The sequence below is a fragment of the Silurus meridionalis genome, chromosome 13, assembly GCF_014805685.1.
Source record: "Silurus meridionalis isolate SWU-2019-XX chromosome 13, ASM1480568v1, whole genome shotgun sequence".
Taxonomy (NCBI): Eukaryota; Metazoa; Chordata; class Actinopteri; order Siluriformes; family Siluridae; genus Silurus; species Silurus meridionalis.
The window spans coordinates 19,827,777-19,843,212 of record NC_060896.1 but is presented as its reverse complement, the minus strand read 5'-3'; the positions used below and the strand labels follow the sequence as shown (position 1 = coordinate 19,843,212).

The 15,436-nt window shown below is 38.9% G+C and overlaps 1 protein-coding gene across 14 annotated transcripts in view; it reads left to right on the top strand.

Annotated features, from left to right (window-relative positions):
- The window catches only part of ppfia1 (PTPRF interacting protein alpha 1), a 76,704-nt gene that overhangs the window by 56,266 nt on the left and 5,002 nt on the right, over positions 1-15,436 (top strand). For 6 of the 14 annotated variants that reach the window (XM_046863992.1, XM_046863991.1, XM_046863999.1 and 3 more), the window contains 13 exons: positions 3,033-3,154; positions 4,499-4,671; positions 5,461-5,551; positions 5,993-6,004; positions 7,386-7,467; positions 7,608-7,808; positions 9,778-9,840; positions 10,189-10,215; positions 11,320-11,495; positions 13,128-13,225; positions 13,390-13,565; positions 13,713-13,781; positions 14,685-14,844. In XM_046863992.1, the coding sequence (XP_046719948.1) occupies positions 3,033-3,154; positions 4,499-4,671; positions 5,461-5,551; positions 5,993-6,004; positions 7,386-7,467; positions 7,608-7,808; positions 9,778-9,840; positions 10,189-10,215; positions 11,320-11,495; positions 13,128-13,225; positions 13,390-13,565; positions 13,713-13,781; positions 14,685-14,844 (1,450 nt within the window). The remainder of the gene's footprint in view (positions 1-3,032; positions 3,155-4,498; positions 4,672-5,460; positions 5,552-5,992; positions 6,005-7,385; positions 7,468-7,607; positions 7,809-9,777; positions 9,841-10,188; positions 10,216-11,319; positions 11,496-13,127; positions 13,226-13,389; positions 13,566-13,712; positions 13,782-14,684; positions 14,845-15,436) is intronic. The other 8 variants (XM_046863994.1, XM_046864003.1, XM_046864002.1 and 5 more) reach the window with 4 other exon arrangements.

Genomic DNA, 15,436 nt, shown 5'->3' with positions numbered 1-15,436 from the left:
AGATGGCTATAACACATCTTAAAAAAGTTGGGACAGGCCCATTTTACCACTGTGTAGCATTATTTCTTTATTTTCATATATTTATATAACACTCCGTATATATGTCTATGTATATAAGATCAGTTGCTGGAGTTTTGGCAGAGAAATGTCAGATTCGTGTCTGGTGCAGGATAATAGCTACTCATGTCCTGTTTTTTATTTCATGATGTTCCAAATTGTTTTTGTTGAAAGTTCTAGACTCTATTCTTCTATGAAGCCATAGTGTTGTAATAGATGCATTATATCTAGAATTAAGTTTTTTTTCCCCCACTTTTTAATGTTACTGCCTTATTCTTAAATAAAATTAATTATTTTCCTCAAAATTCTACAAATGATACCCCATAATGACAACCCAAAATATTTTTTTTTTGAAAATTTATAAAATAAATAAATAAATACAATTAAAAAGTATTCACAGTCTTTGACCCTCAAAATTGAGATCAGTTGCATTTTCACTGATCATCATTGAGATGTCTCTACAGCTTGTTTGGCATCCACCTCTGGTAAGTTCAGTTGATTGGACGTGATTCGGAAAGGCGCACGCCTGTGTGTATATATAAGGTCCCACAGTTAACAGTCCATTTTAAAGCACAAACCAAGCCATGAAGTCTAAGAAAATGTCTGTAGACCTCAGAGACAGGATTGTATTGAGGCACAGATCTAGTGAGGGGCAGCAAACAATTTCTGCAGCATTGAAGGTCCCAATGAGCAAGGTGGCCTCCATTATCTGTGAATGGAAGAAGTTTGGAACCACCAGGACTCTTACTAGAGCGGGCTGCCAGGCCAAACTGAGCGATTGGTGAGAAGGGCCTTAGTCAGGGAGGTGACCAAGAACTAGAGTCACTCTAAAAGAAAGCATTTTGCTGTGGAGAGAGGAGAAACTTCCAGGAGAACAACAATCTCCACAGCACTCCACCAATCAGGCCTGTATGGTAGAGTGGCCAGACGGAAGCCACTCATCAGGAAAATGCACATGACTGCCTGCCTGGTGTTTGCCAAAAGGCACCTGAGGGACTCTCAGACCATGAGAAACAAAGATTGAACTCTATGGCCTAAATGCCAAGCATCATGTCTTTAGGAAACCAGGCACCGCTCATCACCTGGCCAATACCATCTCACAGTAAAGCATGGTGGTGGCAGTATCATGCTCTGGGGATGTTTTTTAGCAGCAGAATCTGGGAGACTATTGAGGATTGAGGGAAAGATGAATGAAGCAATGTACAGAGACATCCTTAATGAAAACCTGCCCCAGAGCACTCTGGTTCATCTTCCAATAGGACAAAGACCCAAAGCACACAGCCAAGATAATAAAGGAGTGGCTACAGGATGACTCTGTGAATGTCCTTGAGTGGCCCAGCCAGAGCCCAGACTTAAATCCAATTGAACATCTCTGTAGAAGTCTAAATTTACGCTGTGCACCGATGCTCGTCGTTCAACCTGATGTAGCTTGATAGGTTCTGCAAAGATTAAATGGGAGAAAATGCCCAAAAATAGGTGTGCCAAGCTTGTAGCATCATATTGAAAAAAATAAAAATAAAAAATTGTTGCCAAAGGTGCTTCAACAAAGAACAAATGCTGTGGATGCTTGTGATTATTTTAATGTATGTGATGTGAATTCATTTTTTTTATACACACAAAAATTTCAAACTTCTTTTATATTGTCATTATGGGGTATTGTTCATAGAATATTGTGGAAAATTATGAATTTAATCCATTTTGGAATAAGGCTGTAACTTAACCGGATGTGGAAAAAGTAAAGAGCTGTGAATACCTTCTGGTGGATGCATTGTATATACCTTTCACTATTGATCGTGCCTTTCCAGATGTACAAGCTACCTATTTCATCGGCACTAATACAATCTGATACCATCAGCGATACAAGCCTTTGAAATGAGTGCTGATAACAAGCCGGATGGTCCCTCTCCTCTTTAGTCTGGAGGATGCAGTGTCTATGGTTTACAAAAATAATTAAAAATTTCGATTCGTCTGACCACAGAACCATTCTCCACTTTGCATCAGTTCATTTTAAATAAGTTCTTATCCCAATGAAGATGGTGTTTTTTTTGCATCATGTTCACAATTGGTTTCCTCTTCGCATTTTAGAGCTGGTGGATGGTGGATGACACTGCAACCTGTGTTCACAGAAAATTATTCCTAGATTTCCATTACAGTATCATGTTGTTCACGGGCATCCAATACTGATTTTCACACTTACCATTCGCACAGATTTTTCTCCACATCTTTAAAACTTTTAACAGCTGTATTTGATGAGAAAAAAATATTCGCAATTTGATGTTTAATAACATTATTCTGAAATCGTTCCACAATTTGTAGAACAGCTTTTCACCGGTCGGTGAACCTCTGCCCACCTTTGCTTCTGAAAGACTCTGCCTTTCTACGATACACATTTTTATACCCAATCATCTTACTGACCTGCTGCCAAATTAACCTAATTATTAGCAAAATGTTCCTCCAGCTGTTTCTTTTTTAGTAACCCTTACTTTCCAGCCCTTTATTGCCTCACTCCAACTTTTATAAAACGTGTTGCAGTTTAAACATTTGATGTTTTTTTTTTTTTTTTTTTTTTTTTTTTAATGTTTACATTTTGTTCTCTTTTTGAATTTTAAATTAAAATAAAAAACTGAGTATATAAATCAGTCACTAGACTGCACAGCTCAAGGGTTTTCAAGAGATGAGTTCAATTGAGTGTGCAATTTTGGTTTTGTGCCACATTGAAGTTCTTCAGAAGTTTTACAAGGCTGGATTGCTGTTTGGAAATGTGAAATGACTCCTTGCTTACAACGTAACCTCAGATCTTTTTTATTTTCCTTTCTTCTTCAGTTTACAGTGTTTTCAGTCTACTTTTCATACCCCTTAAATCGTTTGTTGTAGCTACTGGTGTTTTTTTTTTTTTTCTTTTCCCAACGAGTGATAAACCGGGCCTAAATTGTTTTTTATTTAATTATCGCATGTGTTTCATTTCTGTCGATCAGCCTGCACAGGATGACAAAGCATCTATCAGATGTGAGACATCTCCTCCGTCTACTCCTCGCTCATTAAGGCTCAATAAAGGAGGCCATGCTGCCAGTCATGAGGATATCCGAGACCTCAGAAGGTACAGTAATAATATAGAAGGATCAGATTCGAGAGAAGTAGCAAATACAATTGCGTACCATTTTGCTCACAATGGAGGAAGGTCCACCTGCACTTTTGTTGCTGTAAGGACACTGGTTCCAAATAAACTGGATAAAAATGGAAAATGGCATTTTTATTTGTATGGTAAAAATAAACATAGTCTCAAAACAGCTGTACACAGATAATGTGGTGATAAAGAATGAATAAGATGTTCTTTATAAGTGTAAGTTTGACCCTGATGAGGAAGCCGGTGGCGACTTGGGCAAGGAAAAACTACCAGAAATGGCATAAGGCAGAAACCTTGAGAGGAACCAAACTCAGGAGGGAACCCATCCTCATATGGGTTGCACCGAATGTCCATTTATTACAGATAAACGATGTTGAGGTGTGCAGTGATGATCAGATGCAGACTGTTGACATTAACTACAGTCCAAGGAAGTTCGTAATTTAATGAATCCCCAGGGCATTAATAAGAAACCATCCCCGGCTGCACAGGGTGGCCTCCAATTGAAGAGAACACTATCCAGAGGCAGACTTGAGTTCTGATTCTTCATGCTGTTTTTGTTGATATCCTAAAAAGTAAAAATAGCAAGCTTGTGAGACCTGCTAAGCAAATTTACGAGAAGAAGAACTCTACAACAATAGTCTATGCAGCAGTATGTAAGGAATTAAGATCAATGGCTCATCCTGTAATGGTAATAATACGCTTATAATTCATGCCTAGGTGGTGCGATATGGACTGGCATAAAGGGGATTGCCAGCAAATGCTGATTTAGTCATTATAAATGACACATTGCGCTTCTTATTTTTTTCACAGCACAGTAAAATCCACTGTTTGAAAGACTTTTCTGTGGTGGAAAACAAACAGGCCTGAGACCCATTTCATAAATGTTACACAACCAAACAATATTTCGAAATGTAACGCATTAAACGTAGCATATTAATGTACGCCAGTGTCAGAGCTGTACTATTATACTATCAATTCAACACGTTCTGACGAATCAGATTAGCCGATTCAGCACCACTGGAAAAACATTACGTTAATCCGTGTGTCATTTTCTCTGTCTGGATTTTTTCCTATTTTTCTTCTTTAAGAATGATTATTACTTATACACATTGCTCTTTATTATATTTCAATTCCACACATTCTTACCAATCAGATTAGACAATGCGGCAATGCTGTGATATACATTGCATGTTGTGCATCTTTGTGTTGTGTCTGTTTCTGTCTGTGTCGAACTTTTGTTTTTGTTTTTGTCTCTTTTTGTTTTTATTCTATCCGTCTGCGTGTGTGTTTTAATGTATTTCTCTGTGCATGTTGCAGTATTGGTGCACTGCAGGATGGCCAGGGCAGTAACCCCAGCAGCAGTAACAGCAGTCAGGACTCCCTCAATAAAACCGCGAAGAAGAAAAGCATCAAGACTTCCATCGGCCGTTTCTTTGGCAAAAAAGAAAAAGGAAGGCCAGGTCTTTCTGGAAAAGACTCTCCCAGCCCAGGTTTAAACCTTTTCATTGAATGAACTGTTATTACATCAAAATAACTGACAGAATTTCAATGATTTTGCTTAATTTCCATCTTGAATTCTTGTGATCGTTCTGTCACAAGTATATTTTATATTCATAATTTTCGGTTTTATATTCACCAGAAGCATCAGAGCTGTTCGTTTATATTAAAAACTCCTTAGGACAAATTTTAGCTTATAAATATAATCTATAACTACATACACCAATATGTATTTCTATGTAATTGCATTATTGAGGTGTTCGACATTATATTGTTTTCCTGATTTGTCAGCTTTTGCGTGGCACTTCTACCTTAAATCTTTGGGAGGCGTAGCCAGAACAATAACAAAGTATGCCTTGGGCCAAAATGTCATTTGTGTTCTCCAAGATGACTGCCGCCATACCATTTATGCAGTATGTTAATGTTTATGGATTGTATAGAAAAATACGAAGGCAACTATTTCCCGAAGAGGCTTTCGGGGTGACGCGTGCCTCCTAAGCTAATTTCCTTTCATTTCCCCCGTGTGCAAAATTAAACTTTAGACACTAAATGTGTGGAAATGTATAAGAAACATTATGACAAGCAAATAGCACCTTAAATATTAATGAAATTAAATTATTATGGTCACATGACCTTTCTTAATTTCTCAGTAGCATTAAGACACACTTATCATGTAACACACGTTGGAACGCCAGCTGGGGATTGCATCTAGTTTTGATTGGTCGAAGGAAACCCAGTACCGATGTACAGTATATTTATTCATTACTGTATTCTCATGACAGGAGGAACTCCAGAGGGAGAAACTTCCCAGGATTCAGTGGGGATGGGCAAAATCGGAGGGCCTGGTGAGAAGAACAGGAAGCTGCAGAAAAAGTATGTTCACTTGTTTTTGCTAGAATTGTTAAAAAACAAAATAAAAATTTATGGGCTTTTTTATTTTATTTTTTCTTTATACAGGAAATATTTAATTCTTCTGGAATACAGTAGAATTAAATATTTCCTGTATAAAGAAAAAAATTATTTTGTTCTGCAAAATAAGTTCTAATCAGTAACAGATCTTAGACCATTTATTCATCATGCCACTTCTTTTAATTAATTTATACATTTTTCTGGCTAAAGTGCTTTCACCGTAATTTTTCGTTACTGTTTTCATGTTGTGTGTACTTCTAAAGCAGCTTTACACGTCCACATTGTCTGTATTTGCTCATTTGTGTGTGGCTCACCAAGTTTGTGTTGCTTTCACGACACGCTTATTTGGCTCATTTTTGTTTTCCCATTTTTCTCATTCATTTTTTATTTTTTTGTATTGTTTAGTCCCAAAACAGGGTAAGTGGCTTTCTTTTGCTTTCACTTCACCTGCTTTTTATCGCTTGAGTTTTAGTAGTGTTGCAAGCATGAAGAACTTTTCCAACGGCTTGTTTTTTTACTAACCTGAATATGTTGTGCATGCGCGATAAACCGGGTATGAGAGTTTGCATTTGTTTCAATAAAGGAAATGAGGCCATCTGGTGGTTACAACTGGTATTTGATGGCAGTGACAGTGGACAAGGCAGGGGGATAAATAAAACACAACCCAAAATGATAAACTCCACAGAAATTGCAGTATATGAATACAAATTCAGTATAAACATATGATTGTCATACACTGTAAATGGAAAGCTATTGGGACACCTGACTTTTCCAGTCATATGTGTTACTTTGGGGCAGGTATGGCTTTGAGTTATGAGCTGCTCATGTATAATATTTGTCTAGCAGTGTCACTTGGCATATTTTCATTTCCTAATTAATATAGATAACATGCAGATCTTACATCGCTAAATATTTTTTAGCAATTATTTATACATAGTTAACTCTCAGTAATAGCAGATTTGAATATAATAATAATCATCTTGATTATCATAATTTATTACAAAAAAAAGATGATTGTATCCACTCATCTTTTAGCATTCATCCATTAACTTCTAAAACCAGATCAAAGCTGTTGCAGACATTTGATTCAGTTCGGGTTTTTTCTTCGTTTAACACTTTAAACAGTAGACCTCGTCCCGAAGCAGCTTTCAAGAATGTCATGGATTGCGAATATGAATTTTAGTACCATAAATGGAAAAACTAGCTGAGAGGGTACGAGGAAAGAAACCTGAGAGAAGCCAGACTCAAAAGAGAACCCGTTCTCATCCGTAATAGACTGTCCATTCGTAATAGTTTTATCATTGTCGAGATTATCAGCTGTTTACTGATGGACTTCATAGCAATCGCAGCCGTAAGCCACTGGCGCAGACTGTTTATATTAATGTTCATGTGGAACCACCCGCAGCTGCAGCAAGCCGTTAAAGAGAACTCCCTTCCTCCTTTTGATCCTTCATGCATTTTAGACAGTGGCACAAGTGTGCGATTTGTTTCTAACCTTGATGTACTTATGTGATGTATTTGAGGGCATAGAGAGAGACAGCGACTATGGTAATGCATGTTTCGTTTCCTTTTCCCCCCATTTGTTTTGGAGCAGAACCGTCGGGTTAAAGCAAAAAAAAAAGGTTTCTTTGGACTATCTGCTGCATCAGCATGTGTGAATGGGCCTCCTGAGTTAAGGGCGTTAACTTTGAGGTGCTTTTTGGCCTTGGGTGTGTGTGTGTGGGTGTGTGGGTGTTGGTGGGTGGGTGGTGCATGCCAGTGTTTTATGCCCATGTAATAATATATGTGTGTTTTTTAGGCATGAATTGCTCGAAGAAGCTCGTAGGCAGGGGCTTCCTTTCGCCCAGTGGGACGGACCAACTGTAGTCGTCTGGCTGGAGGTCCAAAAGCTTTTTTATTATTATTATTATTATTGTCTATATATGGCAGATATTGCTCCTCCAGAGCAACTTACACGGGAACGTAGAATCCAAACCAAATGTTCCCCCGAGCACTAAACTGTAATGCTGATGTTTTGCAGCTGTGGGTAGGAATGCCGGCGTGGTACGTGGCAGCCTGCCGTGCCAACGTGAAGAGTGGAGCCATCATGTCTGCTCTATCAGACACGGAGATCCAAAGAGAGATCGGCATCAGCAACCCACTGCATCGCCTCAAGCTGCGCCTCGCCATCCAGGAAATCATGTCATTAACCAGCCCTTCGGCTCCGCCCACCTCCAGAACGGTAACACTCCGGTCACTGGCTGCACGTACTTCGAATGCAAATGCGGAAAAACCATGTAGTGTTTATTAACTTTGGTTTATTCCATGTGGATTGTTTAAGAACTTTGACGCCATACAAATATTCTGCACAAGATTAAAATAGAAATATCACTAGTAATCACCAATCTGCCAGGGTTAGGCTCCAGAGCGAGGTCCTCACCTATCAATTGCTCCCTTGCAAAAATGAGATGTTTGGTGTCCAACAAATGCCATAATAATAAAATAAAGTAATGATACAGATAATCCTGCTAACTAGCTAATGAACTATTTTTTTTTTTTTACTCCTCAAGGTGTACATCCATCAAGTTAGGACACACTCCCATCATTTAAAACAAAATAATTAAATAAATAAAAAGCCCACATCATGTTTTACAGCTATATCTATAGCTATAGCTATATCGCTCCTGTTGTTTAAGTTCAGGCCAGTTTAAGATCCCAGTACTGATTTGCAATAATGCCACCTACTGAATTTTTGAGTGCATTATTATGAGCATTTTTCTATTTTTGCATGTTCTCTCTGTTTCTCTTCCTCGCCTGACTGAAGCACGAGGCACGAAGCACGACTCTCTTCTTTCTCACTTTGACTAACACACACCAGCAGGGTTCAGTATAATCCCCATTCTTTTAAAGGTGGCTGTTTCATTGGGAGGAATTTTAACTGGGGAGGAGGCTGTTCAGGACTTGTGCGCTGTGATAGTTATGCTTGGTACTGGTACACAGGTGGGAAATGCAGATCAGCATCCACCAGAATTGCAAACCCACATGCGCGGATAAACGTCAGTATAAGCGTCCATATAATTAAAAATAAACACATACGAGCAGGAAATGTGCAGAATATCTGCATACATAAAGATCTCGAAGTGAAGTGTGTAAGTGTATGTAGAATAAATTAATATATAGGCGACGGTATCAGTAAGTTTCGAGACTAGCTTTGTTTACAAGAAAGTACTTTATTTATTCAGTTTACACACAGCCACCGCGTCCCGGAAGTCTTCTTTCTGAATCGCACCATCTGCGATCTCCGCAGCGGTGTCCGAACAGCGACCTCTGATCCGGATCTTCATCTCCGGGAAGAAGGCGAAGTGCACAGGAGCCAAATTCGGCGAGTCGGGTCACATGAAGTGAGATCATGTCGTTTCCGGCAAGAAACTCGCGTGTGAGGAGAGCTCGGGCGTGGTCACAAAGCACCAATTGCACAGCTCCTTGTGCTGCCATCTGTTGGCATGTTACAAAACTAGTAACTACCGTAACTTGCGGGGGTTACGTTTCAAGACTTCCGAAAACCTGCTAACTTTGGACGCACCGCCGCAGCCCCTATGGTACCTCAGTGAATTAATCTAAACATTATCACTTTATAATTAATAATAACACTTTAAATTTGTAATATTTATTAATATTTAACATTCAGTATTTGAATGTTGAACCTTCAGTCCCGCTGCGATTCCCACGAATTTAAAGATAATCCGCAACTTGCGGTTAGTTAGATTCCTAACGAGAACCTGCGAATTTTCCGATCCGCATCAGGGGTTGACCGTATATAAATATTTTTATTCATTTATTCACACAAGCAAGAGACAAAACAACAGGCAAGTGTTGATTTTCTCTGTACACGAGCGACACATAGCTACAATTAGAAAGGCAGCGAGACGAACAGAATTCTGTAATCATCCAGAAGTTGTGCACGAGACTCTCCCATGAAACAGCTGCCCCCTGAATAAAGCATGTCGCCATCCGAATAAAGTATGATGTATTTAACAGTGAGACACTCATGAAGGTCTGAATGCTCGGTGCCTGATGAATAACTTGTTTCTCTCTGCCTGACTGATTTGTTCTCTTACTCATCCCTCTCTCCACTCCGCTCCGCTTTCCTCACTCGCGGATTCACTCTTGTGGCGGGTCACGCAATGGGTCATGTGATCGGGGGTGTTTAGTCCACGGGGAATGTGTGGGTTACGCATGAGGAGATGGAGAGCCTGGCAGCAACACCACCCACGGTTAGTAACCCGGTCTGGACAAGTTCACCCCTAACCTCTTTATTCTTTTGTTTTTTTTCTTTTTTTGTTTTATGCTTTTTTGTTACAAATTAGTTTGTTGTTTTTTTTATTATAATTTTTTTCTTTTGTGGTGTGTGTGTGTGTGTATATGGTAATATGTTTGTGTGAGTAATAAATTGTGTGTGTGTGTGTGTGTAAGAGAGAGAAGCGGTGACAGGCAGATGGTGAGATTGAGAACGTGTGTGTGTGTAGGTGTTTTTACACTAATGCTCTGATAACTGCTTAAATGCCTCACTAACAGTCCTCTCTGGCTTTCCCTCATGCTAACGCTAACCATGCTAACACCAGGAGGATGACGAGGGCAGCTGGGCCCAGGTTCGAATCTTTCACTTTTGCCCCCCAAACACCCCTCCCCCCCTTTCAACTGAACTAATCACTAATCATAGCAATACGATACCAAGACTCTCACATAGCAGGTTGTTAAGTGGTATTAATAATAATGACCTCCTCATCAAGGTCCTGTGCGCATGCAACGTATTTTCATGTTGCTAGCAAACAGTGTAGAAAGAAGGCGTTGACTTTTTTATAGATAGACTTGTGTATTGATTTATCAATTGCTGCAGAAAACAAATCGTGTATTTGATGGCATTCCCTTGTGCACATACACACATATACAAGTGTTAAGTGGCACCTGCTGAACCTCTTAATAGGGTTCAGTAATCACACACACACACACACACACAGTGTCGGTTCACAGTAGTAAGTGTAAGTTCCATTTGCTGAACCTCTTAGCAGGCTTAGTAATCTCTCAATCTCTCTCTCTCTCTCTCTCTCTCTCTCTCTCTCTCTCTCTCTCACGTGCGCACACACACACACACACGAATATATAAAGGCTAATATTTTAGTGATTATATTGATACATGTCATGCAGCTTGTATAAAGCAGTTACAAATGTGTATATAATTGAATTGTTCAGTTGTAATAAAGGAACGTGCTCAGTTAATACATATATAAAAATAATGTTGTTTTCTCAGAATCAGGACTGATTTTATTTACACACAGGGAGTTTGTCTTAGTGACCAAAACATCTAGGTACAGTATTGAAATTAATGAAGAAGAAGAAAGAATTTTAAAGGCACTTAAAAGTTAAACTTTTGATTTTCAGAAATTTGTCAATTCTCATTTAATCAGAAACCATATTCAATCATTTTTTTTTTCAAGAGGCTTTCAAGTTTTCCATACTTTTCCAAACCTCTTTGTTTGGAGTGATTGGTCTCCGCAGAGAAAATTGTTGTTTTGGGGGGTGTAGGGGGGGAATCTACACACTATGTTGACTGCAAGTGTGAACTCTCTTCACTCCCAACACTGAAACATCAGTATTTAATCCACATCAATTTAATAACCAGAGGCTGGATGTTGGAAATTTATCCAAATGGAAATGATTTGTGTCTAGTTTTAATTTTATTTGTGCCTGTGCAGACTCTGGCTTACGGAGACATGAATCATGAGTGGATCGGGAACGAGTGGTTGCCCAGTTTGGGTTTGCCTCAGTACCGCAGTTACTTTATGGAGTCTCTGGTCGACGCACGTATGCTGGACCATCTGACTAAGAAGGACCTGCGTGGCCAGCTGAAGATGGTGGACAGCTTCCACAGGTACACCAGCAAAACTGTTTGTTTATATATGATGAGACGTAATGATTAGTTTCATGCATACATCATAAAAGTCCAAGAACATCAAAATGTATTTGGAGGTCATGTGGTCACAAGACATGAAGATCTAGGCTTCAAGCATATTTATTTTATGGAGTATCACCTAGTTTACATGTTACCAAAACAAACCTGGACCCAATTAAGGAAATGGATGTACTGTATGAAATGTATACAGTGGTTGGATTTTGTTTTTGTTTGAGCAGACCTGCTGTTTGATTTGTGTAATATTTATTGATTCATGCCTAATAAAAGTGAAGAGGCCAACAAGGTATTGGGAAACTTGACTTTTCCAGCCATATGTGGTTCTTCTCCAAACTGTTACCACAAAGTTGGAGGCACACGGTTATATAGCAGCATTACATTTTCACTTTACTTGAACTCGGAGACTCAAACCTTTCCTACCATGGCAATACCTCGGTTCACAAAACCAGCTTTGTGAAGATGTACAGTAGCTCGCAAAAGTGTGTACACCTCTGACCTTTCAGCAACCATTTTAGTGTATCTTCTCAAGAGACAATACTATAGAAATGAAACTATATGCATTAAAGTAGTCAAAGTGCTGCTTGTATAGCAGTACAGATTTACTGTCCTCTGAAAAGAAATCAACATACAGCCATTATTGTCTAAATAACTGCCAACAGAAGTGAGTACACCCTGAGTAATAACAGATGTATGTCGTGTAAAAAAGCAAAGCCACACATCCTATTCATCATGTTCATGTTTTTGTCTGCTTGACAGGACCATAAAATTTGTGTATCTTGTATTAGAGCAGGTAAAATTTGGAAAACAATTCTCTCATACTGACCAGTGGATGTTTAACATGGCACTTCATGGCAAAGACTCCTTGAGGATTTGAGAGTTAATATTGTTGCTTTCCACAAAGACGGCCGAGGCTATAAAAAGATCGCTAACACCATGAGTTACAGTACAGTGGTCAGGGTCATAAGGAGGTTTTTCAAGACGGGTTCCACTCGGAACAGGCCTTGCAAGGGTCGATCAAAGCTGCTTCAAGAAACAGATGCATTTTTTGCTCAGTGTTTAGGATGAATTCCTGGAACCATGTGCTGTGGTCTGATGAGACCAAGTTGTTTGGCTCAGATGGTGTCCAACATGTGTGGCAATGCCCTGTTAAGGAGAACTAAGAAAGTTTTGTCTTGGATATGACTGTATGTCGAGTAATTGTTAGAGGACAGTAAGTCTGCACTGCTATACAAGCTGCACTTTGAAACTTGTATAATATATATTCAAGTTTCATTTCTATAGTATTGTCCCCTAAAAAGATGATATAAAATGGTTGCTTAAATGTGATGGTTGTACTCACCTTTGTGAGATACTGTACTTGGGATACCATGGGATAGAGTCTGACCTCAACCCTACTGAACACCATTGGGGTGAATTGGAACACTGACTGCACCCCAGGCCTTCTCACCTCACCCTAAATCAGTACCTGATTGGACTGAACACCCTTGTGGCCCACCGAGCACACTTCTCTACAAACACACTCCGAAATGTAGTGGAACATCTTCCCAGAAGAGTGGAGTTTATTCATTTATTTTCTTGTCTTCCATCTCACAGAAACAGTTTCCAGTGTGGTGTAATGTGTTTGAGGAGGCTAAATTATGACCGGAAAGATCTTGAGAGACGGCGAGAGGAATCCCAGATTGAGGTTAAAGGTCAGTCATGCTAACATATTTGCAGCAAATGATAAATATGATGAGGTTAATCATAATAGTAATATGCCACTACACATAATATAATACAGCAGTTCCTAAATGTAAAAGCAGTCTGTAAACTGAACAACTCCCGTTCTCTTTGTCTTTGTTTTAAATTCATACAGATGTCCTGGTGTGGAGTAACGAGCGTTTGATTAAATGGGTGCAGTTTATCGGGTTGAAGGAATATGCACACAACCTGCTGGAGAGCGGTGTGCATGGAGCACTAGTGGCCATCGATGAAACATTTGATCACAACACACTCGCCTTGCTGCTACAGATCCCCACTCAGAACACACAGGTGGGCACGGGTTTACATCCCACAGATAGAAATAATAAAAAGAATCTAGAAAATTCATTGTGTAAATGCGGTTGTATTGTAGTGCTTATACGGTATATTATGCCATAGAGTCTCACTGTTCTGTTGCTGTTTTTGTCTGCATCGTAGGCAAGATCACTTCTGGAGAGAGAGTACAACAACCTGATCGCTTTGGGAACAGAGCGGAAACTAGAAGAGGTCTGGTCTGGTCATTTCGTCCAACACTCGCCCGAACATTCTAAAACCTTATTAATATTTACTAGTTATTAATATACACAAAATTCACGGTTTAGTACGTAGCTCGTTTTTTTTTTTTTTTTTTAAGAAAATTTTATTAAATCGTTACAATTTGGTAGACCCTATTTGGGTAATACAGATGTGTATATGCTTATTTCAGCATACTTTAACAAACGTCTTCATTCCTTCCATCCTTCATTTATTCACTCCCTCGATATGTGGAATTGTCAGGATTTTCTCTTTTTTTATACTCCTGCAATTTATGTTTTCAAATTGAATGCTAATAATAATAATTAGTAAACAAACTTGCAGTCCACTTAATATGTTTGTGAGGGAACTCGGATTTAATCTATGTTCCGCACATAATGCATTGGGTACACATGTGCACCAAACTGAAAGCCCCGTAACGGTTCAGTACAAATACATGTACCGTTACACCCCTAATATTCAATTAAACAATACTTGGAACTTGTTGCTTTCTATGCTTACAAAAATAGTCAAAAGCAGATAAAGATTGTGAGTTTCCTGTGCCACGTTTTTGTCATTTCTGTGTTAATATGGGAGCGGATCTCCCTTTTTACATTTGCGTCAAATGTGAATTTAACTCCCTTTCACCAAAAAAATAAATAAATAAATAAAAAATGTACGTCTGGTTTCTAATAATAACACGCTCTGCAGTAACCGAATCAATTAGGCTGTCCTCATTCCCAACAGTCTGGCACTACCACTCTCCTCCTCCTCTTCTCTTTTTTTCATCAACAGGATTATATTGAGTACTGTGTACTGTGGAACACCTTTTTTAATTTTTTTATTTTAATTTTTATATTTTTTTTTTCCTTTTTCCTCTCCCTTCCTTACCTGCAGGACGATGATAAGAATTTCAGGCGAGCTCCGTCCTGGAGGAAGAAGTTCCGACCCAAAGATGTCCGAGGCTACAGCTCCGACACGCTGCCCGCTAACTTCAGAGTGACCAACAGCACATCCACTTCACCTGCCATTCAGCCAAAGAAACACCAGCTGGACGGTACATGCATTTTGAAAAACCATTCCACGCTTAGCTGATGATATCCAAATATCAAAAACCATCAACCAGCAAGAATCTTTCCTTTCAAACAGCAACAAACATTTTCCGATGCACATCAACATGCACTATCGAATACAATTGAACACCAGGATTCTCCAGTATTGCCCAATACACGGCAAAATTCACCATCAAACATATTATTTAGCAAAAATCACCAACACCACCCAACACACACCAACGTCCATTACGAAATACCATCAGACACCAGTAATCTTTTCCTACCGTCAGAGGTGGAAAAAGTAATAAAATATTCTACTCAAGTAAAAGTACTGTTTACAATGAATTTTATTTTTAATACAGTTACCGGTCTAAACATTCACCCAATTAAAAGTTAAATAGTAGTTCATTTAAAAATTTACTCCAATAGTAAAATTTACCAATAAATTATTTTATATATATTTTTTTTTAACAGTAGCAGGTGGGGGATTCTAGTGTAGTTTAAAAAGGACAAGGGGATATACAGTCATGGGCAAAAATATCAGCACCCTTGCAATTCTGTCAGAAAATGCAACACTTCTCCGAGGAAATTGTT